Source organism: Pan paniscus, chromosome 2 (assembly GCF_029289425.2).
Source record: "Pan paniscus chromosome 2, NHGRI_mPanPan1-v2.0_pri, whole genome shotgun sequence".
Classification (NCBI taxonomy): Eukaryota; Metazoa; Chordata; class Mammalia; order Primates; family Hominidae; genus Pan; species Pan paniscus.
The window spans coordinates 168,377,493-168,404,337 of record NC_085926.1 but is presented as its reverse complement, the minus strand read 5'-3'; the positions used below and the strand labels follow the sequence as shown (position 1 = coordinate 168,404,337).

General features: G+C 43.8%; 1 protein-coding gene, 1 long non-coding RNA gene and 1 pseudogene across 5 annotated transcripts in view; 1 reads left to right on the top strand and 2 right to left on the bottom strand.

Moving 5' to 3' along the window:
* Positions 1-26,845, top strand: part of SLC7A14 (solute carrier family 7 member 14) — a 125,424-nt gene that overhangs the window by 75,547 nt on the left and 23,032 nt on the right. Inside the window, exons 3-6 of the mRNA XM_003831924.6 lie at positions 8,566-8,802; positions 11,000-11,217; positions 23,472-23,618; positions 26,318-26,526. Coding sequence (XP_003831972.1) covers positions 8,566-8,802; positions 11,000-11,217; positions 23,472-23,618; positions 26,318-26,526 — 811 coding nt within the window. The remainder of the gene's footprint in view (positions 1-8,565; positions 8,803-10,999; positions 11,218-23,471; positions 23,619-26,317; positions 26,527-26,845) is intronic.
* The window catches only part of LOC112439286 (uncharacterized), a 167,822-nt gene that overhangs the window by 125,291 nt on the left and 15,686 nt on the right, over positions 1-26,845 (bottom strand). The window contains exon 3 of one of the 4 annotated variants that reach the window (XR_004670831.2): positions 1,800-1,929. The exons of the other annotated variants lie outside the window; for them this stretch is intronic. This is a non-coding gene — a long non-coding RNA (uncharacterized LOC112439286). The remainder of the gene's footprint in view (positions 1-1,799; positions 1,930-26,845) is intronic. 4 annotated transcript variants of the gene reach the window in all.
* On the bottom strand, positions 11,217-15,167 carry LOC106634633 (keratin, type II cytoskeletal 8-like; annotated as a pseudogene).

Sequence of the window (26,845 nt, the reverse complement as noted above, 5' to 3'; positions counted from 1 at the left end):
CAGGGTTTTGCCATGTTGGTCAGGCTGGTCTCGAACTCCCAACCTCAGGTGATCCACCCACCTCGGCCTCCCAAAGTGCTGGGATTACAGGCATGCACCACCACGCCCGGCTAATTTTGTATTTTTCGTAGAGACAAGCTTTCTCCATGTTGGTCAGGCTGGTCTCGAACTCCTGACCTCAGGTGATCCGTCCACCTTGGCCTCCCAAAGTGCTGGGATTACAACCATTCACCACCACACCAGGCTAATTTTTGTATTTTTAGTAGAGACGGGGTTTTGCCATGTTGGTCAGGCTGGTCTCGAACTCCTGACCTCAGGTGATCTGCCTGCCTCGGCCTCCCAAAGTGCTGGGATTACAGGTGTGAGCCACCGTGCCCGGCCAGTTGGTTACATTTAATCAACAAATTATTAAACTTCCTTGACCTGTTTTGGGGGGTGACTTCTCTGACTCAAAGGACAACTTATTTCCTACCTGTTTATATGTTGATATATTTGGGGCAGTGGTTTGGCAGACTTGGGAGTTCTCTATTCCCTACCCAACTTTAATTGGAGCCCTGTCAGGTTCAATAACATGGTGTCATACACCCCTGATTAATGATGCTGCCTGTCCCCTAAACACAGGTGGTTACTGTCCACCTGGCACCTGCTTGGGCAGAGAAATCATAAGTCTCTTCTTAGACACAAAGAAACATAGGCATTCCCAGACAAATTGCTTTTCCTTCAGACACATTTGTAAAAATTGCCTGGGCTTCCCTGACAGGTGATGGAGTGACCGAGGTTGCTCAAGTAGAAGAGACAGTAGCAGTGAGGCTGAAGGGACAGAGCACCTGACCAATCACTCCCTGAAAAACCCACAGTTTTCGTGGCTAACCAAGGGCATCGGGAAGAGGACATCAGTGCAGGTTCACTGGGTCCAGCCGCATATGACAGGGCCTGGATAGATGTTTCTCAGGACCCAGCAACCTGCTTCTCAAGACAGCAATAATGGGGACACTGCATTACCCACCATATGGAGCTCAGTGTCACAGAGAAAACAAATGTTTCTGAGAGAATTCACACTTCATTTCTCTCTGAGGTCCTGTGATTTCTCTTCATACCCCACTCCCCATCTACATTTAGGCAGGACTAGCAACAATAGCTACATATACAGCATGTCTTAGCCCCGCTGTGGCTTCATAAAAGGAACAGAAATGTTTTAAGAAAAGTAAGAAAATCAGAAGAAAATAAGTAACAACTCAGCAAAATGCTATATTTGGTGAGGACTTTCTTAAAGACATGTTTGGGCCTAAGTAGTGAATTTCACCAGTGTAACCCAACGGCTGATTCCATCCTGTGTCTGGGAGATGGCAGATAGTTGGCACTTGGGAAGAATTGACTTCATGGATGAGAAATCACTGACCTCATCCTTTTGCTAGATCAGCCCACCCCAACCTTCCTGCCTACCCAGTGTGAAGTATAAGACACAGTATGCGCAAAATACCTAATAGGGCCTGATATCAGCAACCTATGGCCCACTCAAGGCAGCCTGACCGAACCTCTGAGCAACACTCCAGTTGTTGCTGATCCCAGAGGCCTGAATAAAACTGTAAAGTTGGCAAATTGTTTTCTTGGACACCTGCCTCCACTCCCTCTCATAATTCTTGATAGCCTCTTTCCTTTTGGACAGTCCTTCTGGTTGGTTGGTTTTCTGGTCTGTTTCCTCCATGATACTATAAGGCCCACAAAAAAGAGACTGTATTCTTCCTGTTCACCTTTGAATCCTTAAAAGCTGATATAGATACATAGAGATGATCCCTTACCAGTGCATGGGATAAATGAATGAGTGAATTAGAAAGCTCCTAAGGCTGGATATCAGGAGACCTCAGTTCTAGCCCAAACTCTGCCATTAATTGAATACGCAGCTTCAGATCTGGAGCTCAGTTGCATCATCTATAAAATAAAAGAACAACTCTGATGAGCAACTGACACCTCTTCCCATTCCCATGCTCAGTACAGCCCTGGGGGTCCACAGAGGAGGGTGAGGGGCTTTGGGGAAGCATGGGATGAAGGAGACCTTGAGCAGACCAGCCTCGGTTCTCCCACCCTTCAAACAGAGCCACCTGCTTTTACCTATTTATGTATTGGGCTCTCAAATAAGACTGTGTGTGGAAAATAGAGTTCTACAACTAAGAGAGAGCTTTAAACTATACACGTAGATGAACTGTACAGTCCTTTTCAGCTAGTCCACTCGTCTGTTAAAAAGGTCCCACCCCCTCAATCACTTGATCTCAGTCCACCTCTGCAGGCTCATCTTCCACAATCTCCAAAGTAGCCTGCATGTGTCTGCCCAGCTACACCTTTTCGCCTGCCTGAAACCACCCTTTCCTCTATTTTTTTTCTGACTGGCAAAGCCCAGCTCACCCTCCAAGAAGTAGCTTAAAAGGCTCCCTCCCCCATTCTCCGGGCTTCCACAGCAACCAAAGAACCTTGCTCCTAAGAACCACGCTCACCGCACTGAGCTCCAAGAACACCTCATAAATGCTCAATAGTATTAAATACTGGCCGCATGGAATCAGCTGTTTATTAAACTCTTTCCTGATTGAAACATAGATGCCTCAAGGTCAGGAAATCTGTCTTACCATTTGTGTCTCTGTCATTCATTACACTTCCTCATTTCATAGCCACTTAACAATGTGTGTGGAATAAAGGAAGGAAACTAGAAAATCAAAAATTATTTGGGAAACTGTTAAATTAGCTGATAAGTAGGTTAGGGAATAGTCAAAGTAAGATAAGTTACATATTAATGGGAAAATCTGTCTATCTGAGTAGAGTAATTGGCATTCAAGTGTGAATAACCCCTAGATTTAATCCTTCCAGGTGAAAGTACACTTATTTGAAAGTACTTATTTATCTAATGGCTTTCTTTGGTGGAATGCAGAGGGAAACTTATGTCTTAAGTGGAGAAGCCTTTCTCCACTTATGATCAGGCAACATAATAATTGAATACATCATATTATATAAACTGTACCCCCAATAACTTCCCCCTTAAGTGGAAAAGCTTCCCCACTTAAAAATAGAATTTTCCTCCTTTTGCCTACTCCCAGCTGGGTCTTTCTCCTTTACCCTGTTAGGAAGGAGAAGTTTTGCTTCCTGGTTCTAAAAGGGCAATAGGGAATCCGGGTAGGCTGCAAGTGACTCAGCAGAATTAGAGAGGGAGAAGCATGTCATGATTATCTTTGCTATTGGGTTGTGCTCTGTAAAGCATAGTTTAGAAAGGTCAACATTGCATGTAGGCTGTCTGAAAGAACTAAACCTAAGGCTGGCTCTTTATTTACATATACGATAGAACCATAGACTGTAACTTGAAAAGAAATTCACATTGAAAAGCACCATGTTTTTCTGAAACCCCAAATCACACATCATCTGGGATACATATAAGAGGATTAACAGAGAATATTGCAAATCGAGAATCTCCCGGTACCTTGTCCCAACCCACTTTTCAATGTGGAAGTTCACTCCAAGTTCTAACTGATTTTTAGGCTGGCAAATTATCAATTTAACCACAAATAGTTCTGGGTATAGAAATATAAAACACTAGAAATGGGACAAAATATAAATAGGAATCTGTTTACAATAGATTTATATGGTGGGTAATTGAAAAGGTGTCAGACTTGCAGGCTTATTACCTCTAGTCCTGCTGAAATAAATCCTTTATATTTCTCAAGGACTTAGAATTCTCAGCTCTGACCAACACTAAGGGAAAATTTCCATCATGTGGTCTGCAGCATGCAGTCACTCACTGATGGCTGCCTGCACCTAAACATTGGATTTCATATTGATTCTCTCTAGCTATATCAATAAGTACTTTTGAAATCAATATGCCTCTCCCTCTAATCACTTGGTGGATAACCACAAAATGTAAAATCACTTTGATAATAGCATAAGGCAAATATGATTAGAAAGGTAACTCGGGCAAAATTTTTTAATGGATTCACCAAATTAAGTAAATATTATTTATACGTTAATCTCTCTCTTTTTTTTTTTGAAACAGAGTCTTGCTCTGTTGTCCCCACTGGAGTGCAGTGGCATAATCTCAGTTCACTGCAACCTCCACCTCCCAGGTTGTAGCGATTCTCCTGCCTCAGCCTCCAGAGTAGCTGGGACTACAGGCGTCCACCACTGCACCTGGCTAATTTTTTTGTATTTTTAGTAGAGATGGTGTTTCACCATGTTGGCCAGGCTGGTCTCAAACTCTTGACCTCAGGTGATCCACCCGCCTCGCCCTCCCAAAGTTCTGGGATTACAGGCATGAGCCACTGCGCCCGGCCATTGATCTCTCATTTAAAACAGTGATTCTCTACCCTAGTACACCCAAATTCATTTTTGGTAATAAATACTTTGTAATGCTTCCTCTACTACTCTGGATGAAAACTAGAGATGGTTACCTTCCTATGCACTTAATTTTTTAAAAAATAAATATGTCCTGAGTGTGAAAGATAAATCAAAGGAAAGTAATTTTGAATAAAAACAATATTTATTTCAACATGTGAATGATGGGGCATGCGTACATTAGGAGACGCAACGAAGTCGTCAGTTGTTTGCAGTCATTTGTAGAACCACTGTGAGTACAACTGCCACAAATGCAGACTCATATAGGACTGTTATTTGATGCTCAAAAACCATGAATAACATTGTTGTTGATGATGGTCTTCCAAAATGATGATCAAGTCGGTAAATTCCAAACCAAACGAGAGACAACTGTCTCTCAATTTACCCAGCTGTTGCAGTCCTGGAAAATTCAATGTCTAAAAAGTCATGCAAAAAAAAAAATGCTTTGTGTGTATATGTAAAATGGAGATAAATTCAAGTTCAAAAATTATAAACAGGTTTGTACTTAAATGAATGTCCACTGGGGCCATCAGCAGTCATATATGATACAAGACAGAGCTTCATCCTGTGAGTCAGTCACATTGCAGAATGATGAACAGCCCAGGTCCCTGTCCACTTAATGCCACAAGTGCCCACAATCATCGTGAGAACCACAGACACTCCCACATATTTCCAAAATTCCCCTAGGAGTCAGTACCACCTTCACTGAGAACCATTGGTTCATATAGTATTTTCTACAGGGCTTCCCTCACTCACTAGATGATTAAAAGTTGACTTTAGCTGTAAAACCAAAGAATGATGCACCAGAAGGAACCCTAAACTGTATCTAATTGGCCGTCTCATTTCATCCATAAAAGGGTAACTTGCCCCTCAACACTCAGTAATCTAGGACCCTAGATAATCTAGGATAAAAACCAAGGTTTCGCCGGGCGCAGTGGCTCACGCTGTAATCCCAGTACTTTGGAAGGCTGAAGCAGGAGGATCACTTGAGGTCAGGAGTTTGAGACCAGCCTGGCCAACATGGAGAAACCCCATCTCTACTAAAAATACAAAAATTAGCCAGGCATAGTGGTGCATGCCTGTAGTCCTAGCTACTTGGGAGGCTGAGGCAGGAGAATGGCTTGAACCCGGGAGGTGGAGGTTGCATTGAGCCAAGATCACACCACTGCACTCCAGCCTGGGCGACAGAGTGAAACTCCATCTAAAAAAAATTTTTTTTTAATTTAAAAAATTTTAAAAAATTCCATTTCCATGCTTTTAATTTCTTATTGAAATTAGAAAGATACTCTTAAATGTGTTTCTCTTACATACCAGATATTTTAAAATAGTTGAATGAGAACATTTTTCTCAGGATATTTGAGGCTGTAAACATTCAATTATCACCAGTGAGCTTCAATGCCAGGCTAGATGCTCTCTAGTACCCACTCTAAGTCTGAATTTCTCCATACAAACAAATCAGAAAGATTTTAAAATATTATAAGATCTTTTACAGTGTGTCCAAAACAACGATTTCGTGAAGCAGAAATTGTCTTGTATGGTTAGTGCCTGATTGATTTTCCCACTGTTCTCCCCAAACTATAGTCATTAGGACCCCAGCAGGACCTTGGGAAATGACTAAGATTCCAAATGCTCCTTATACCATGCATAGCCAGGGCCTCTTTCTCTGATTCAGACAGCAATGGACTGGTCCATTCACAAGACCTAACGAAGACTTGGCCATTTGCTAATTACCCTTGGCAAGTGTATTCTGGTGGCAAAATGGGTATTTTTAAATTTAATTTGTCAGATCGAATGTTATGGAGAGAATGTTTGATTGCACAAATTCCATAAATATTGGCTCTCCAAATTAAATTTGCAATCAAATCAATGCCTGCTTCAAAAGCATCATTTGGAAAAGATTTTACTTATAAATCTTGTACAATATCAGGTGGTAAAGTTGGGTGATGAGAATAAGCACATAGAATATAGGAGTAATGGGATAATGCTGTGGATCCAATACCAAAGCAGAGAATTGAGTTGCATCTTCACTTCCTTCCTCACACAGCACTGAAAGAGCAACCTAATCCGTATGTGCAAACTCAACTCCCGAGAACCCTGAAAACACACGGCATCCAAGAAAATATCATCAGGTTCTTGTATTTAATGCGTGCACACTCTATACTTTCCCCATGGAAGAGTTCTTCAGGCCTTTCTTCAAAGACCATTTCCTCTTAATTTTAGACTCACTCTAACAATTTAAATATCAGGTGTTGGAAGCAGCAATTTAGAAAAGAGGCAGTCTGACTGCTACAGGTAAGCACTGGGACAGCAACAAGAAGTAACAACTGACAGTCTGACATCAAGGAAGGAGATGGAAAGCTATATTTACAAAGCAAGGGGAGGAGGGCTGACATAGGAACTCAAAATAAATAACAGACTGGGCCATTTAATGTAGAGACAAACAGCTTCACTATCCCTGACAGCATCTCCATAATACTGAACAATATTGTAACTGATGTAAAAGAAAAGCTAAGCTGTGCTCAATAGATTTTGCGGCAAAAAAAATTACAAAGTTCAATATAACAGATGGAATCCTAGAGGGTCAGAGTTAGGAGATCCTTAAGAGAGTCTTTGGTGTAATACTTTTATTTTAGAAACAAGGATGCTGAATCTACAGGGATGGAGTAGAAACAGGAGCCCAGCATAACTGGTCCAGTGCTTCTTCCATGTAAACATCCTGACAACTGAAGCAGCTGAGGGGAAAGAAGAGATAGTACATCACATGGAATCATTTATTGTGCCATTGCTTTTGACATCTCTGTTTTTGCTTCTTTGCATTGATTTCACTCCCTTCCAAATGAGAAGAAACCTGCTCTCTTTATTCACAAAAGAGTGAACTATTGTTCCCTGGTTTGTGATGAGAGAACTTCAGGGTTGGCCCTTAACAAAATTGGGACTGAAGGTAAAGTTGACTTTGAGTTCCCTCCTACATCCTCTTACATCCCACCCCTGGTATGTTTCCTCCAAGCTGTCCTATGTCTGACCTCCAACTCGTTGCCCCACCCACTGGCCCACACCCAGAATTCCTAGCACAAAATAGGGAACTCTCCCAACTCCCAGAAGTTTGGTATGTTCTTAATATCTTTCTAATGTATTCTCCAATTATGTCAGAGAATGAGGCAATATTCCAGTGCATTTCTGATACAAGTGAGCACATGTATTACCTTGGGAACTGGTTAAAATGCAGCATCCTGATTCCTATCTCCTGAAATTAGGATTCAATCGATGATTCTGGTGGAAGTGGGCCCTGAACCCACTTTGGAAAACACATGGCTCTGCTTACCTGGCCAGCGTCATCTCCTCCTAATACCTCAGTGCACACTCCCCTCCACCCAAATACTTCATACTGTCTCTCTCTGCCATGTCTTTGCCTCATGTTCCACCTTCTTCATCCAATTAATCCCTACATATGCCTCAAAACCCTCTAAGTACATGTCTCACATCTCTCCTCTCATTGTTATACATTTTTACACTGTCAAGCTTACACAGCCTACAGTGGGCACTGATGGCCTCTCTCCCCTTAAGGGCAGGGGCATATGCCATTTGTCTTTTTTATACCCAGTGCTTCACACCCTGCCATGCACATGGTAGGACTCTAAAAGTGTTTGTTAAATTACTTTTTGTGCATGTGCTAGATTTCCTTGTTAATAATTAGTAATTTATTTATATTTGCATCTTTTATCTACCCCCTAGATATAGTACAGCATTTTCACAGATTGCTCAAAGTATCACTCTCAAATGAGGAGCACCTTCTGTAATATGTAAAAACTGAAAGAGAAGAAGTTTGTGCATAATATAACCCTGGTGCCATCTAGGGTGGGGGTCGTGATGAATTGGGCCCATGTTCACACAGGATATCTGACACCTAAGGAGCATGATAGAGACACACACAAGTGGAATTTTTTCTAAATAAAGATCAGTTTCCAACAGTTCAGTAGAATTAGTTCTGATTGCCTTGCTAGTCATTCAAGTTTGCGTTTTTCAGAAGTGAGGTTGGAAGAGGTAAGAGTTGGCTCTGAATCGATTCATACACATAAAACTTTGTGTATTTGTTCTGAGATCCTAGAGAGTCTCAGTATGTTCCACCCACGATTGTTGGCCACAGGATGTCAGCTCATCTCCTGAAGTCCACCATCTGTGTATGTCTGTCCCTTGCAGGTGTCTGCTATGCAGAGTTTGGAGTTCGAGTCCCCAAGACCACAGGATCTGCCTACACCTACAGCTATGTCACTGTTGGGGAATTTGTGGCATTTTTCATTGGCTGGAACCTGATCCTGGAGTACCTGATTGGCACTGCGGCCGGAGCCAGTGCTCTGAGCAGCATGTTTGACTCACTAGCCAACCACACCATCAGCCGCTGGATGGCGGACAGCGTGGGAACCCTCAATGGCCTGGGTGAGACTGCCACATCCTCCTACCCTCAACATGCAAACTTACAGAGCCACATAAATGAGTTCTCCTTTCAGAAAGCAATTTGGCAAAATGTATCAAAAGCCTTAAATATATCTCTCTTTTTCTTTTGCAAAGTAATTCTTTCTCTATGAATCTATCCATCCTTAAAAAATAATTCTAATGTCCATGGAAGCATTATACAAAAAGATGCTCACCACAGCCTTATTTACAATAACAAAAAGTTAGAGACAGCCTAAATATTCTACAGTGGGGCAAGTGACTAAGTAAATTGCAGACAAATACTATGTAGCTAGCAATTAAAAGGATGATTAGGGAAACTTGTAATAACATGGATTATGTTTTAATGTAATGTCATACGTCAAAGGCTACAAACCATACAGGCACATGTCAATAACTATATAAAAATAAAACCAATGCAGGAAAAAAAGAACTGTCAGCAATTTCTCCAGTGGTTTCATCAGATTTTTTTTCCAAATTTCAATGAAAAAAAATTTAATGAATAAAATGGGTTCCAGCCTAGAAGAGGTCAGGGAGGGGTAATGTAACAGTGAATGCTAAACCATCAGAAGCTCATGTAACAAATACCATGAGACCTCAGGCTCCATCCATCATTTGCCATCCACTCCTTTTTTTTTTTTTTTTTTTTTGAGACAGAGTCTTGCTCTGTTGCCCAGGCTAGAGTGCAATGGCATGATCTGGGCTCACTGCAACCTCCACCTCCCTGGTTCAAGCAATTCTCCTGCCTCAGCCTCCTGAGTAGCTGGGATTACTACTCAGCTACCACACTCAGCTAATTTTTGTATTTTCAGGAGAGACGGGGTTTCACCATGTTGGCCAGGCTGGTCTCAAACTCCTGACCTTGTGATCCACCCACCTTGGCCTCCCAAAGTGCTGGAATTACAAGCATGAGCCACTGTGCCCGGCCACTCTCCATCTTGATGCCTGATAAACTCACATTCTAGGAAAGCTAAACAATAGTTGAGGAAGCTCTGGAATCTTGCCTCAGAACTTCCAAGGAATGATTCTGTGGCTGTGTCAAGTCATCTAACTTTGATATTCCTATCTCAAAAGAACTGACAAAAATGCTGAGCACCCAAGTACCATGACAAGATAAAAATATAAAGAACAAACCTGTTCTGTGTACTGACTGCATAGAATTTTAGGTCTAAAAGAGTCCTCCAAAATCAGGTCATTCATGTCCTTCACTTTACAAATGAGGTCCAGAAAGATGAGGCAACTTGCCCAAGGCCACACATCTGGCTATGGGCAAAAGTACAGCTGAAATTCAAGATCCCTGCAGCTGAGGCAGTGCCTTTTCCACTCTATAGAGGGCAGGAGTCCACTGGCCATTGGGCAAAACCAAGCAGGCAGGGCGTGTTCACTGGTTATTTTTTTCTCTACAACCACATATACACAAAAGGACAGAAAACCCCTCTTTACCATCATTTTCAAAGACACACATTCTTAAATTTGTTGATTAAGAAAAGGTTTGGGAATGGGATGGAAATTTTACAGACCGTAAAATTAAAAATAATGAAGCTAAAAACAATTTTCAAACATGTTAGACCTAAATATACATCCCAAATATCCCAGGATGGTTCCCACTTCAAATATTCTGTGCCATGGTTCCATAGGCGCTGTTGTAATTGTCACACCACATAGCCCAATTTTTGGTCCAGGATACCAGATCATCTTACCTATCTACCAAATCCTGCTCATTTGCAAATAGATACTGGTATCTGCTTGTGGACTATAGCATAGGCATGTGTAGGTGCACACACACACACAGAGTTCCTTTTACAGACTTGCTGTCCTTTTTTTTTTTTTTGAGACGGAGTCTCACTCTGTCCCCCAGGCTGGAGTGCAGTGGCGTGATCTCGGCTCACTGCAAGCTCCACCTCCCAGGTTCACGCCATTCTCCTGCCTCAGCCTCGCGAGTAGCTGGGACTACAGGCGCCCGCCACCACACCCGGCTAATTTTTTGTATTTTTAGTAGAGACAGGGTTTCACCGTGTTAGCCAGGATGGTCTCAATCTCCTGACCTCGTGATCTGCCTGCCTCGGCCTCCCAATTTACTGCCCTTCTTAAAGCTGAGTACGGATGCAGTGGGGTAGGACCAGGAGTTTGCATGGCCCTTTCTTCCCTCCAGACAATGTCAAATCATGTCTTTCCTCTCTAGGGAAAGGTGAAGAATCATACCCAGACCTTCTGGCTCTGTTGATCGCGGTCATCGTGACCATCATTGTTGCTCTGGGGGTGAAGAATTCCGTAGGCTTCAACAATGTTCTCAATGTGCTGAACCTGGCAGTATGGGTGTTCATCATGATCGCAGGCCTCTTCTTCATCAATGGGAAATACTGGGCGGAGGGCCAGTTCTTGCCCCACGGCTGGTCAGGGGTAAGTTTGTTCCAAACACCTGGTGTGCCTGTCACACACTCTGCCTTCTACCCTGTGACCAACCTAAGACATATTTTCAAGAAAATGCTGTTCTGTTCCATAATTACCACAGCACCCTCTTTATCACCTTTTGATCTCAATTTAGTTGGAATATCCTGAAGAAGTGGTTCTTGTGTGTTGTTTTTTTTTTCCACAGGCATTTGTTAAGATCTTATTTTATACAAATAACAATAATAGATTCAATGTTTTGGCAACCTGCAATTGCCTAAAATTGTGCTAAGTGTCTTTGCATGTACTATCTCATTTAATCATCCTGATAATCTTGTGAGGAAGATATTTACATTCTGCTCTTAAAGATGAAAAAAACTCCCATTCAGAGAGTTCAAATGGCTTACTGTTAAACACACAATGTAAGTGGCAGAACCCAGTCAGCCACGACTGCCTGGCTCCAAAGTCTGTGCAAGAACAGCTCAGTTCTATAGAATTATGTCTACAATCTACTAAGAGAGATCAAGAAGAACATAAATACACAAGGCAATAAAGGAGGCCAGGGAAAGGGGACAGTAGGGAAGGGATGAGTTTTGCCTGGGTATGAAACTAGGAAAATAACAGTTTTTAATTCCAATGTCAGCATTTGACTCTAGGAGGAGAGTCCTACTGAGGTCAGAGGACAGCTGAGCTGGCCTAATGGAGGGCTGTGCTATAAATCCCATTCCAAAGGCATAGTTCATAACAGGCAGGTTTACCTGGTGTGGTCTAGGGGTTAGCAAGAGCGTGGGCTGGACCAAAAGGATGTTTTCAGATCTCATTCCATGATCTGGCTAGTGTGGTTTATGCTAGAGAAAAATAGGAAGGTCAGAGAGGCAAATTCTTTATACTGACAAGTGGCTGTGAGTTGCACCTGGTTTCTTTCTCTAGGATGACTAAAAATACTTATGTTGTGGATTTATTGGTGAAATTCACTAGCCCACCTCTTTTTCATGGTAGAACGTAAATCAGAGAATTTTGAGCTGTCAGGGACCTTAGAGGTTACCTGGTCCTATCCGTTCATTTAACAGATGAACAACCTAAGGTCGAGAGAGGCAAGTCTGCCTAGAACTGATGACAGAAAGCAAGTCCAGGATTCCACCCACTTTGCTTTTGTAGCTTTTGCTTAGACTGGTTTTTCTCCAACATGTCCAGGGATCAGAAATGTTTCTTGGAGAACACTCAAAATCACTTCTGTTTATTCCGAACCATGCCATGCCGTTCAATGCAGAGAAATAAGCAAGGAAGCAATTTAAGCCAAGATTCCTAGTCTTCTCCTTATCTATAAGAATTCCACAGAACTACAAAGTTCATCCCTCCTCTTTGAAATGAATAAATACTGAAACTGCTTAAACCCAAAAGAAGAGACAAAGAAACACTGTTGGCCCCATTCTGGATCCCCAGATCTATATTATCTTATGATACAAACTGTTCCTTTCCTATCATATAAGAGAAACAACAAATTACAAGACTGAAAAGAAGGAATGTTTTCCTGGAACTCAGTTGCATTTTCTTTTTTCTTTCTTTCTTTTTTTTTTTTTTTTTTTTTTGGACAAAATAAAGCAATTGAATTGTTTTGTAGCTGGAGGCAAGGGGGGTCCCCAAGCAGTAAACTCCCCCCGCGCGTGGGCTGAGAGCTAGGGCTGAGCTTCAGGTGGGTCTCCTGTTCCCTGTGCTCCCCTGCACAGCAGCCTCCCTCCCGGGCTCTGGGGGAGCCACAGTAGAGGCAGGCTGGGAGGGGCTGCCGCAGCTCTTCACTTGGGCAGGACGTCAGAGGACTCGGATACCAGCTTCCCATCGCGGGTCTCAATCTTCTGCACAACCATGGCCCTGGCGGAGCTGGTGCGGCTGAATGAGCTGGAGCCCGCGACAGAGCCAAAGCTGGAGCTTAGGCCATAGCTGAGGCCAGGGCTTGTGAGGCCCCCATAGGCGGAGCTCAGACCACCTGCATAGCCGCTGGTGGTCTTCATATGGATACTCCAGTTCTGCATCCCAGACTCCAGCCGGGCTCTCCTCGCCCTCCAGCAGCTTCCTGTAGGTGGCGATCTCCATGTCCAGGGCCAGTTTGACGTTCATCAGCTTCTGGTACTCACGCAGCTGCTGCGCCATGTCCTGCTTGGCCCGCTGCAGGGCGGCCTCCAGCTCGACCGCTTGGCGCTGGCATCCTTAACGGCCAGCTCCCCACGCTGCTCGGCATCTGCGATGGGGGCCTCCAGGGAAGCCCTCTGGCCTTTGAGGCCCTCAATCTCAGCCTGGAGCCGGCTGATGTTCCGGTTCATCTCGGAGATCTAAGTCTTTGTACGCCGCAGGTCATCCCCGTGCTTCCCAACCAGCGTCTGCAGCTCTGCATACTTGATCTGGTACATGCTCTCAGCCTCAGCCCAGCTGCGGTTGGCGATCTCCTCCTACTGTGCCTTGACCTCAGCGATGATGCTGTCCATGTCCAGGGAGAGGCTGTTGTCCATGGACAGCACCGCAGACGTGCCCGAGATCTGGGACTGCAGCTCCTGGATCTCCTCTTCATGCAGTTGCCTGAAGAAGTTGATCTCGTCAGTCAGCCCTTCCAGGCGAGATTCCAGCTCTGCCTTGTTCATGTAAGCTTCATCCATGTCCTTCTTGATGAGGACAAATTCATTCTCCATTTCTGTACGCTTATTGATCTCATCCTCATACTTGTTCTTGAAGTCCTCCACCAGCCCCTGCATATTGCCAAGCTCCGCCTCCAGCTTCAGTTTCTCCTGGCCCAGAGCCTCCAGCTGCCGCCTAAGGTTGTTCATATAGCTCTCAAATACGTTGATCCGAGCCATCTTCTGCTGCTGCAGGAGGCTCCACTTGGTCTCCAGCATCTTGTTCTACTGCTGCAGGAACCGTACCTTGTCGATGAAGGAGGCAAACTTGTTGTTGAGGGTCTTGATCTGCTCCTTCTCCTGGGTGTGCATGGCCTGGATATTGGGATCCACCTCCAGGTTAACAGGGCTCAGCAGGCTCTGGTTGAACAGCGGTGATGCCTCCTATGCCGCTGGCCCCACCATAGCCTCTGCCCAGGCCACCCCGGAAGCTGCTGCTGCTCACTCGGGAGAGGCTTGAGGAGCTGATGTGGGCACCAGGCCCATTCGTGTAAAAGCAGCTGCTAAAGGCCTGGGGGCCAGAGGTGGACACCTTGTAGGACTTCTGGGTCACCCTGATGGACATGGTGGAGGCAGGAGTGGAGGCAGGCAGGCTGAACCAGGCAGAGATTCCAGAAGGAGCCGAGAAGCTGCTTCTTGGTCCTCAGTTGCATTTTCATTGTAGCAGGAAAATGTCCTCACCATTTTCTTAACAATATAAGAAATTGTTGGGTCATGGACTTACTGGAAGACTTTGGCCATCAATTAACTTCTGTGCTTTCAGTTTTTCTCATCTATTATGTGGCAAAACTAATTGCACCACATGTTTGCAAAAAAACAGCAAAATCTTGGATGTTTTTATGTGCAGCTTGTTACGGTTGTCAATAGTTAAAACTACACGAGGAAGGAACTAGTTTTTATTGACTACCTGTTAAGTTCCTGGCATTGTATTCCATGAATAGTATCTCACTCTTAAAACAAAACTTTTGAGTGGTGCTGTTATCCCTAACTTAAAAGTGGAGAATCCTCATAGAGGCTGCGAAACTGACCTGACCTCACTTAGTCAGCTCCGGGGCTGGGGTTTCTGCCCAGAGCTGTGTGACTCCAAAGCCCTTTCTACCAATGCAGTACCTTGTGTATCACGCTCATTCTCTCTGAGTTTTCTTTAGTAAGTAGTAAGGTAATAAATCTAAAATGTTATACTTCCTTTAAACTTTCATGATGTCAGAGAATCTTGGAGGAACCTTAAGAGATAGAAAATAGTTCATCTGACCCAGGCTGCGTATGCATTGTTTATGAAGACATCCTGTCAATGCAATTCTAAAACTCTTCTTAATTACTTGATTGATATTTAATTTTCAAAATCCTCCTATTAGCTCACCCAAACAGCACACACTTTAGTTTAGGCCCCACTTAAAGACTGGAAAGAGTTAATATCCTCTGTGTAAATGTTCTTTACCCATCCTGAAGAAGATGGAGGCACATTTTAGCGTTGCCTTTAGCCTTGTGTTTTGTTCTGAGGCCTTTATTCTCTTTGGGGGTCTCCCTTTCCTTCGCAGGGGCTCCACATCCTTCCTCAATCAGGAGCCTGCCTCATCAAGGAAGGAGCTAACCATGCCAGCCTTGGGGTTCCCCACTTATACATCCTGGGTTCTCACTAACTTTCCTAAGAGAAGATCAGAAGTCAGGCATAAGAAAGAAATGAAGGACGCTTTTCCCAACATCGAACATTTTCTTTGTGACAAACTCTTTCATGTACACTTTTAATTTAATTTTCACAACAGCCCTGCAAAATAAGTACAGAGCTCTCCACTTTTACATGCAAATAGCTCAAGCTTAGAAAAGTTAAAGACACAGATCTAGATGGTAAGTAATAGAGCTGAAATTCGACCCCAGTCCTGGATGGGCCAAAGTACTTATTTACCCCACTGCCACCTGGGTTTGGGGCCATGAACTGGTTGTCTTTTTTTGCACTTCTGTTCACTGTCCTCATTCCAATCCAAGCCTACTGCCTTGAGTAGATTTGTCATTGGCCAAGAAAAAAGCTTGGCTGGGATTGTGAATGTTTTGCTGCAATTCCATTATCCCTAAAGGAAACTTGGGGATGATATATGTCCTAGTGAATGTGCCTAAAAGTATCATCTGAGAACAAAGGACAGCCCAGTGTGAAGATGTTGCTGATTCATCCTCTCTGCACTCTGCCTGGCCTTGGATTTCTACGTAGTACATTTCCTTCCCAGTGAATGGGCCTGGACCTGTTATTTCTCAACTTTGGTTTCAGGTCACTTTTCCAAAGTCCAGCAAAGTCATTTTGAATTTAGACCCTATTTTTTAAGGTCTGACACTGCCTCATGAGCATGTCATACACCAAGGTAATACACACATTCCTCGCTCTGTTACCTAACAATTGTCTACAAAAGTGTGTTGCCTCGTCAACAGATACATGAACTTCTTCACTCCTTATCAAAACCCTTACCTCTACCCCTGACTAGGGGACTAGTACAGAGGTCCAACCCACTTTATTCTTCAATTGCTTTAGGTAGGATGGAATGGAGGAAACCATTGTATAGGAGATGATTTATAAGAATAGCATGACATGACTTTCCACACAATTCTCAAGGACTTTGAAAGAGTTAATGAACAATCCATCCTCTAACCAGGGACCCCTCATAAACCTACTCTTTCCCCTGCTCCAAACACTTCCTTCCAAAGAAAATAGCTTAAGGAATGGTTTACTCACTTACAGGTTCTGGGTCAAATGCTTCTGTGGTCTTGAAGAGTTTAAGAACAACAAACATTTTTCCCTATATCAAGTAACTCTCGCCTTCAGCTGCACCCCTGCTTCCATCTGCAATTCCTCTGCCCTTAACATTGCTGGACGCGTGTTCCCTTCATGTTATTTGTTCTTGATACTATCTTATAGTTTTTCTTTAAGCAAATAAGACACTCTACCAGCACAAATAGCTCCCAGGAAAATGGTCCATAGCAATCATTTGTGGGGAATCCTGACAGCCTCCAAACAAAGGAAAAGTTGTTTTTCATGTTCTCCACATCTGAATCCATTTGTGGGAACCCATTAGCACATTCCACTGTCACTGGGGACAGGCTGCTAATAGAGCTGGGGCATGAGGGTGGTAGAAAATGCTGTGAAAAGTTGGAATTTTGTTGCCTAGAGAGTGAATAACATAAAGGCGCCTAATTATCTCCCAGGCATCCGGCAGAATGTGTGAAGGCTGCCTCATCTGAATGCCTCTCAAATATCAGCAAGACGCAGGGGGCCAGTTTTTAGGGACCTCACATACTGAGTAGCAGGCCACTAATGACATTGCTTTTGACAATTAACTAAGCAGAAGCCCTCCAGCAACTGAGGCACGTGCTGCTTTCCCACAATGCCATTCTAGAGGGATGAACTCTGTTCTGGATCAGCTGGCTGAGTTTTTACACCAGGTTGACTTCAAACAACAATCTCAGCTATATCATCAAATACAAAGGTCAGTACTTTTTTCTGAGGCAGAGTCTCACTCTGTCGCCCAGGCTGGAGTGCAGTGGTGCGATCACAGCTCACTGCAGTCTCAACCTCCCAGGCTCAAGTAATCTTCCCACCTCAGCCTCCCAAGTAACTGGAACTACAGGTGCACACAACCACACCTAGCTAATTTTTTTCAATACTATTTTTTAATTTTGCAAAACATTAAAGCAAAGAGTTAGGATAACATACCAATAAACCCAGAAATACACATACACTTGCACACGAACACACATACACACATTTCACCCACCAATTTTATTCACAGATGCTCACCCCTAGGTACCGCACATGTGCTTTTATGCATGGAAGTCTATCCTAATTATAAACACCAGTGGTCAGATCTGAGATCTGGATAGAGTGACGTAGAAAACGGTTTCAGTGGTTCTTTGGGTAGAGACACCCATATACAGTTTCATTTCATGGGTCTTTGTATTTACCAATCAGGGACCATTTGCTTGCAAGGAAGAAAAGCTCATTCAAACCAACTCAAGTAAAAAGATGACCCTTTTTGCTAATTTTCTATCTTCTCTTTAATAATCTGTTTATTTCATCTATGTCTTGTTAGGCCAAGTTTGGTTTGACCCTGGTAGGTGTGTTGGTCTTTCTTCTCCATTTGCCTCCGCTCCCCAGACCTATTCTCCACCCTTCATGCCCTGTTCTCTGCTCCAGGTTGCTTCCTGTTGAATTTAGCCAATGGGAAATACTATCAAGTCAGAAGGCGAGAAGAAAGCAAGGCCAGAGTATTTCTTCCTCGCTGCCTCCCAACCTTGGCACCACACTGGCTATCCCTCCACAAGGCCGCTACTTCTAGGAATCTCTGCCCCATACCTCCAGCTCCCACCGGACTCCAGGACACCATTCCACCCCCTACACTTAGGCCTCAGGATGAGAGCTTCTCAGTGTTGCTAAGTCTCTGATGCCTCAGCATCCCTAGACACCTCCCTTAACCCTGCCTAAATACTCCCCAGACCTGCCTATAGTCCCTCATTGAAATTTTGTTTGAATCATCTGCGTTATTAATAAATTATCTTGACTGCCTAATGTGGTAGAACCTCCACATGTCCTGCCTTTGATCTGTCCAGTCTTTCTCCAACTGTACTTGCTTTCTAGTTCTACATATGCAAATGCAGGCTAAGAGACATCCTCTTTGCAAGTTTACTTCCTCTTTTCCCTACTTGATCATAATTAACTTTCTAATAGCTAATCATTATCAGTAATTGCCATCCCTTCTCTTGTTCATTTAGAGGAAAGTAGCATTTCTGTTTCATGAATAATATAGATGCTTATTAATCTTGTTGAGTTTGTTACCATAATCAAGAATGCATTTCGGATCTTACAGTATCCTCTAGACTCAATCTCTGTAAAATCAAGCTGGGTACTTTTTGCTCATGACTATATCCCCATCACTAAGCACAGTGCCTGGCACATGGTAGCACTTAGTATACACAAGTCAAGTTCTAAAAGGAGGAAGGTAGGGGAGTAGAACGAGGAGAGAAGGAGGAGGAGTTTGTGCCCTTGGGTGTCAACTGCTCTAGAAAAACTTAGAATTGTAATAATAATACTGGTGGTAAGAGCTAATATTTACTGAGCACCTACTGTATTATAGGACTGCAGTTTACTCTATTATCTCATTTTATCCTTGTAACAACACTATGAGCTAAGTGCTATTATTATCTCCATTTAAGTAAGAATGAAACTTAGGCTCCAAGAGGTTAAGAACTTGTTCTAGGTCACCAAGCTAATATGTGGCAGAATCAACCTGGGCCTGACAGTCTACAAAGTCTATGCTTCTAACTACAGCCAGTCACTCCCATGTGTGTGGCCCTAGGATTTCCTCTGAAGCCTACAGTGGACATCACATTGACTCCAACTGCCGGTACTGCACATATTTAAAGGTGTCCTCTTCATCTTCCACTGAGTCTTCTGCTCTTCAAGTTAAACATCCCCAGGTCCCCAGTTCTTCCTTATGTGGCATGGTTCACAAACCTCTCACCTTTTTCTAAGATTGCTTTGCCCAAATTTATATGGTTGTTGTGCCAAGTCACTAAATGATTTACAAGAGGAGGGTATGTATGCATGTATATGTATGTATATGTGTTTGCATGCGTATGTATGTGTGTTTATATGTATTTGCGTGTGTGTGCATGTTTATGTGTGTACATATATGTGTCTGTGTGTGTACAAGGGAAGAATAAATGTTAAAGGAAGAGAAAGCAGGACCTGTTTTTCTGGGTTTGTTTTGTGGGTACTTAGTACGTGTATATATTTATGGGGTACATGAGATGTTTTGATAGAGGCACGCAATGTGAAATAAGCACATCGTGGAGAATGGGGTGTCCATCTCCTCAAGCATTTATCCTTTGAGTTATAACCAATCCAATTACACTCTTTAAGTTATTTTAAAATGTACAATTATTACTGACTATAGTCACCCTGTTATGTTATCTAATAGTAGGTCTTACTCATTCTTTCTACTTTTTTTGTACCCATTAACCATCCCCACCTCCCCCCGTCCAGCCCCCAACTATCCTTCCCAGCCTCTGATAACCATCCTTCCTTCGACTCTCTATGTCCATGAGTTCAATTGTTTTTATTTTTAGATCCCACAAATAAGTGAGAATGGGCAATGTTTGTCTTTCCATGCCTGATTTATTTTGCTTAACATGATGATCTTCAGTTCCATCCATGTTGTTGGAAATGACTGGATCTCATTCTTTTTTATGGCTGCATAGTACTCAATTGTGTATATGTCCCACATTTTCTTTATCCATTCATCTGTTGATGGACACTTAAGTTGCTTCCAAATCTTAGCTATTGTAAACAGTGTTGCAACAAACATAGGAATGCAGATATCTCTTCAATATGCTGATTCCATTTCTTTTGGGTATATACCCAGCAGTGGGATTGCTGGAACATATGGTAGCCCAATTTTTAGTTTTTTGAGAAACCTCTAAACTCTTCTCCATAGTGCCTGTACTAATTTACATTCCCAAAAACAGTGTACGAGTGTTCCCTTTTCTCCACATCCTTGCCAGCATTTATTATTGCCTGTCTTTTGGATATAAGCCATTTTAAGTGAGGTGAGATAATATCTGATTATAGTTGTGATTTTCATTTATCTGATTATCAATGCCTGTTTGCCCTCTGCATGTCTTCTTTTGAGAAATGTCTATTCAAATCTTTTGCCCATTTTTTAAATCAGATTATTAGATTTTTTCCTATAGAGTTGTTTGAGCTCCTTATATATTCTGGTTATTAATCCCTTGTCAGATGGGTAGTTTACAGATATTTTCTCCTATTCTGTGGGTTGTCTCTTCACTTTGTTGATTGTATCCTTGGCTGTGCAGAAGCTTTTTAACTTGATGTGATTCCACTTGTCCATTTTTGCTTTGGCTGCCTGTGCTTGTGGGGTATTGCTCAAGAAATGTTTGCCCAGACCAGTGTCCTGGAGATTTTCCAAACATCCCCTAGGGGTAGTCTTACAGCCTATGATTGCGGTTGAAAACGTTGGATGAAAACAAAGTACAAAAAGGTGAATGAGTTCCCTAAGATATAGAGATAGCCAACATATTGATTTATTTATAACCCCGCTTATTTCCACAAAGGACTTGAACGTGTAGAATAACTCTGTTTTTATTGGGTTGCCTGTGCTTGTGGGGTATTGCTCAAGAAATTTTTGCCCAGACCAATGTCCTGAAGATTTTCCCCCAATGTTTTCTTGTGGTAGTTTCATAGTTTGAGATCTTAGATTTAAGTCTTCAATATATTTTGATTTGATTTTTGTAGATGATGAGAGATAAAGGTCTAGTTACATTCTTCTGCCTATGGATATCCAGTTTTCTCAGCACTATCTACTGAAGAGACTGTCTTTTCCCCAGTGAATGTTCTTGGCACCTTTGTCAAAAATGAAGGAACTATCTTAAAGTGAGACTTTTCTTGATCAGGACTACTTAGTGAGCCAGCAGTCCAGCATCCGTTCATCCTTGAAGACCAGTAATATTTTCTAGATAAGTGAAAACAAGCACATTTCCAAGCCTGTGAACCTCCATGTATGATGAGGTGAGATCTATTTTCCCTCCTTGTCTGGAGGCCAAAGACGTTTTCCACACCACTGTATGAAAAACTTTGCTGTAGGGAAAGCAGGAGTTCTCTTCTCTTCTGGAAAGTAGCCATCTAGAGATGGAACTGCTTGTATTTTAGAAGTTCTTTCTACCTGACTTATTAGAATAGACCAGGAGTTTTTAAATTTTCTTGTGCCATGGACCACCTGGATGTTTGATGAAGCCTGTGGATCCCTTATGAGAATTGTGATTTTAAATGAATAGCCTAATTACATATGAATTCAAAGGAAATCAATTATATTGAAATGTAGTATTAAGTATTTTTAATTTTATTTTATTTTTATATTGTAATCTAGTAACAATGTGCTTCTCTATTAGGGATTTATATGTTAACCTCTATGTGTAATAACTATCATAATCTGAAAGAAGTAATAAGCATAAGTGATATTTCAAGATCTCTGCAACAATTCTCATATGAAGTGAAAATATCTTATTGCTATTGGTGACACAGGCACAGGTATTGTTAGTTTGTCACCTACATTCAGAACTGAAAGAAATGCTAATTCAACTAGAAGGTAGTGAAAAACATATGCAATTCTTTACCAGCAAAATTTTTAGATGCCTTGAATTCCATGGCCTCCAGGAAAAGAACCCCAGAGTAGAGGGTTGAAACATTAGAATCCTAGCTGAGAGAAACTGTAGGAAAGACCAGCTCATTTTACAGATGAGCAAAGTTTGCTTCTGAAGGTTTGAGAAGATCTTTAATTTTATGATGTACCTTACAGGTTCTAGTATTTCATATTTTGTCTTATTGAGAAGTCAGTGAGGAAAGTAAGAGTGACAATTTTGGACAAGTGTCAGCTTGGCACACGTTTTGATTTCCATCATTTATAAACTGAATGTGGAGAAAAGAAAAATAAAATGGTCCAGTCTGCAATGGGTCTCACCTCCTGGACCACTGGCTAGGGCTTGCTTTTTTTTCCCTCATCCCATACACACAAGTCCAAAAATATCTCTCACCTTCTAAACGGACATCCCTAAGCATTCAAAGAGGCACTTTTTTACTTAGAGCTAACAATGAAAATACTGAGGTGGGGAACCCTCATTTAAACTTCAATAGGTTCTTTCAAAGAAAGTAGCCATTCTTCAATGGAAGGTTTTCACTGACATTTTGACATATATAATACATTCCCAAACACCCCTGGAGCCATGTGGACTCCTGGCAGACTGCCAGCAGATGTGACTGGATACCATCCCCCAGCTTTACTCTGACCTCCTGCCTCTTGCCCAACTAGGTCATTCAAGCCCCAAAAGGAGCAACAAATAAACTGTCTTTACCATGTCTTCCCAGTGAAGACAATAGAATGTCTGAAGATCTGAAAATCTTTTATATCATTTTAGATCTGGAAGTTACCATAGAGCTGATCTGTCAGGGGTACTAACAGTAATGTAAGTAGGATAATTCTTCCTTATGCAGAAGTATCTGAATCCCCTACACTAAGAGCCAGAAGCATTTTTTTTTTTTTTTGAGATGGAGTCTCCCTCTGTCACCGAGGCTGGAGTGCAATGGCACGATCTCAGCTCACTGCAACCTCTGCCTCCTGGGTTCAAGCAATTCTCCTGCCTCAGCCTCCTGAATAGCTGAGATTACAGGTGCGCGTCACCATGCCTGGCTAATTTTTGTATTTTTAGTACAGACAGGGTTTCACCATGTTGGTAAGGCTGTTCTCAAACTCCTGACCTCGTGATCCACCTGCCTCGGCCTCTCAAAGTGCTGGGATTACAGGCATGAGCCATCGCACCCGGCCAATTCTTCTTATCTCTATTTACACATCATAAGAGAGTTGCCCACAGCCACACAGCTAGAAAATAGAGGAGATCAGAACCTGCGTGTTTAGCATGAGTTCCACCATGTCACTCCCTCAGCCACTCAGTCATGTCTGCAGGGCATAGGGCAATTGCACTTTCCACATTTAAGACCCCGGTGCCACCCTGATCTTCTGAGTCTGACAAATGCCATCATCCACACAGGTGCTGCAAGGAGCAGCAACATGCTTCTACGCTTTCATTGGCTTTGACATCATCGCCACCACTGGAGAGGAAGCCAAGAATCCCAACACGTCCATCCCTTATGCTATCACTGCCTCCCTGGTCATCTGCCTGACAGCATATGTGTCTGTAAGTACCAGATGCTTGCGGGACCCTCCTCACGATGTGGCCCTGGCACTGAGCTCCCTTCTCTGTCAGGAAGGAGTCCTTTCCTATGTCTTCTTGGTATCTGTCTTTTGTCCCCTGTAGCCCTATTCCCCACTCCCCGTGACAAGAAAAAAATTAGGACTCCAAACTGAAGAAGAGGAGAAGCCCCAGGCCTTCACTTCAGCCTTGGCCTTCATTCCCACCCCTCCATCCTCACAAGCTCTTGGTGTCTGCTGCTGCCCCAGGGGCTGGTGTGCAGGGAATGGGCTGCCATCCAAGGAGCTCAGGTCATAGGCTGGCAGTAACGGGTGGGTGTGCGAGCAAAGGCATTGTGGGCCTCTGTGCACTTTCCTCAATGCTCTTCTGTCTTCTGGGAGCTTCCCGGCAGCAAAGAGGCGAGGCTCCCTGCACAGCGGGGAGAGAGAATACATTGTCCTCTGCAAACTCTCTTCCCCTTAAATCTGGGGAGGAAAGTGCCATTTCTTTAGGCTGTTGCTCCCTCTTGTTACACCAGCTCAAATTCACCTTCAGGTATCCCTACCTAGGGGAGCCCCTGGATAAAAACTTCAGCCTTGTCTTCCTCAGGATCATGCCCCTGAGACACTCCTCATGCTCTGATGCTTGCTCTCGGAGCTCCCATCCCAGAATTTCTATCACAGAAATAGCCCAGCTGCATCCAACATCCCCCTCTGCCCCTGGCAATGGAGAAAATCGGCTCACAGGCCAGGAAGTGTGTGGTTCCACAAACATTCTCAGGTCCTGAGGGGCGCACTCACTTGGGTCACCACAATTAGGAAAGAGCTGGCAGCGGGGGGTGCTGCCGCTGATCAGCCCTGCTGTTTCTCTTTCCCAAAAAAGACATCTTTAGCAACTAGCTAAGGAAGCCAGACCAATTGATCATTAAGGCAAGCTGCAAACAGGATTGTTCTAGAAGCCAGAGAAAAACACAGAGCAAACTTGAGGGTCGTTTACAGACATTCAGCTGCCTACCCAGAGGTTTTATGGGTGCCTCAATTATCACCTCCCACTAGCACACACATGCAAGGGGTTTCATCGTGTCCATACATACCCTGATTATCCCTGTGGGCAGAATGTTGAGGGAGGGGTTGCGGGGCAGAAGGAACAGCAAGGACACTCTGCGTTTCCCCTTCTACTCCTCCTTCATTCCTGCCCTTCCTCCAGGAGTGGGCCCTTATCACACACAATAAAGTCAATCATCACAGTGCCCTCCTTAGAATAGCACTTTATAGACCACAGAGTACTTCTATGATCCACCAACTTTTTACCCATCCTGATCTAACTCAGGAGACTCCCTGAAGCTGGAGGACGCTCAATCCCACTCTCCTCCAGCCCACCCTGCCCCATCCCCAGAGGAAATATTGCAAGTGGTTATGTTACTAGGAAACATTCTCTTTCATACTGCACAGGCCTTAAACACGCCCTAGGAGCTGTTTGGTCTTGTACTGGTCAGCAGGCAGCCCCTCCCCCACCATGAGAAGAACGAGGTTGCTGGGCTTTGCTAGGACATCATGTCCTCCCTGGTGGCCCTTGGCTCCACTGGAGGATCTTGGCTCCAGAGGAATAGGCAAAGAAATGGTCTACATGTGACCACCCTCTTTCCTTCAGGCTTTGAATTCCTTCTTGATGTCAATTTGGCCTTCATAGGCCTGGGGGGCCCCCCATATCTGGCCATATGACTGGTGGCTCCATTGCCTATGGCCAATTCTGAAGGCAGGGGTGTTAGGCAGATCAATAATATGCGAGGGGAGTAGGTCCTGGGAGCCCCCAGTTAAGTGCTTATCACCTCCCCGATGCACACGCATGCCAGTGGCTTTGTCCTGTCCATACCTTGATTTCTCCCCATAGGCAGAGTGTTGAAGGAGGGGTGGTAGGGTAGAGGGAATAGCAAAGACATTCTGCTCTCTATTTCCTCTTCTGCTCCTCCCTCGCACCTCCCTCTTCTCTGGGGGTGGACCCTTATAGCACACACAGTAAATGATTCCTGATTAAGCAAAGCCATAGTTGTCTGACAGCCATATAGTCATTAGGACTTGATTCTGTCCTGATGCCATCATTTGTTTGTTGGCCTGCCTGGATCCTAGGACTAAGCTAGAGAAAGGAAATAGAAATATGAGTCCTTATCTGGGTCCCAACAGTTAATAGGCTATAGACCTCTTAAGCACTTATCTTTGGAGATTTTATCTCTGGTGTTTCACAGTGAGAGGGAGTACGGATAAGACCCTGTAGGACCAGAAAGCAGAAGAGAAATGAGAGTCTTGTCCACGTGGGCAGGGTGCTCATGGTCCCTGCCAGGCCCTGGTTGCAGGGCATTGGCTGCAGCTCCTTCCTTCCGGAAATATCTGCTCTCCACTGAACTGTTAGCATAGCTCTGCTCATGGGGCTGAAATACCTGCAGACTTACTCCTCAGATATCAAAGGACCCAAGAGATAGAGAGTTTCTGGCCCAGTCCATTAAATTCACATGTGGGGAAATAATATTGAGTAAGGCCTAGAGGCCAGATGACTGGTCTACAGTAAAGGCACATGCCAGCAAGTGAATGGATCCAAACTGCCATGCAAGCTTCTGCCTCCAGGGGCAGGGCTCTTTCCTCTCCCGTGGGGCCTCTATCCATGCTGTTCTTCCCCTGTACCTCCAGCCCTGTCTTCTCTTGTTTTAACAGGTGAGCGTGATCTTAACTCTGATGGTGCCATATTATACCATTGACACGGAATCCCCACTCATGGAGATGTTTGTGGCTCATGGGTTCTATGCTGCCAAATTCGTAGTGGCCATTGGGTCGGTTGCAGGACTGACAGTCAGCTTGCTGGGGTCCCTCTTCCCGATGCCGAGGGTCATTTATGCCATGGCTGGTGACGGGCTCCTTTTCAGGTAAGGGCTACGCTCCATGAAATTTATCCTGCTCTGCCATGTCTGTCCAGGGAGAATGTCTACCCACTGTCAGCCTGACTGTGATTTTGACATCAGTGCCTTTCACATGGACTGTGGACCTTGTTATGTATCCTGAAGAAAAGTCTGAGTAACAGAGCTCAGGCCCTGAAGCAGCCCCTAGTTTAACTCTGTGGTCCCTTAATCCAGCACCAGCTGATGTGTGTCCCCCCACTGTCCTCCCTCCTGTCGACATTGCATGCTCCTTTGTGAAGATGATGGGTGCCAAACTGCTGTACTGGGTGGCCTCCAGAAGGAAGAA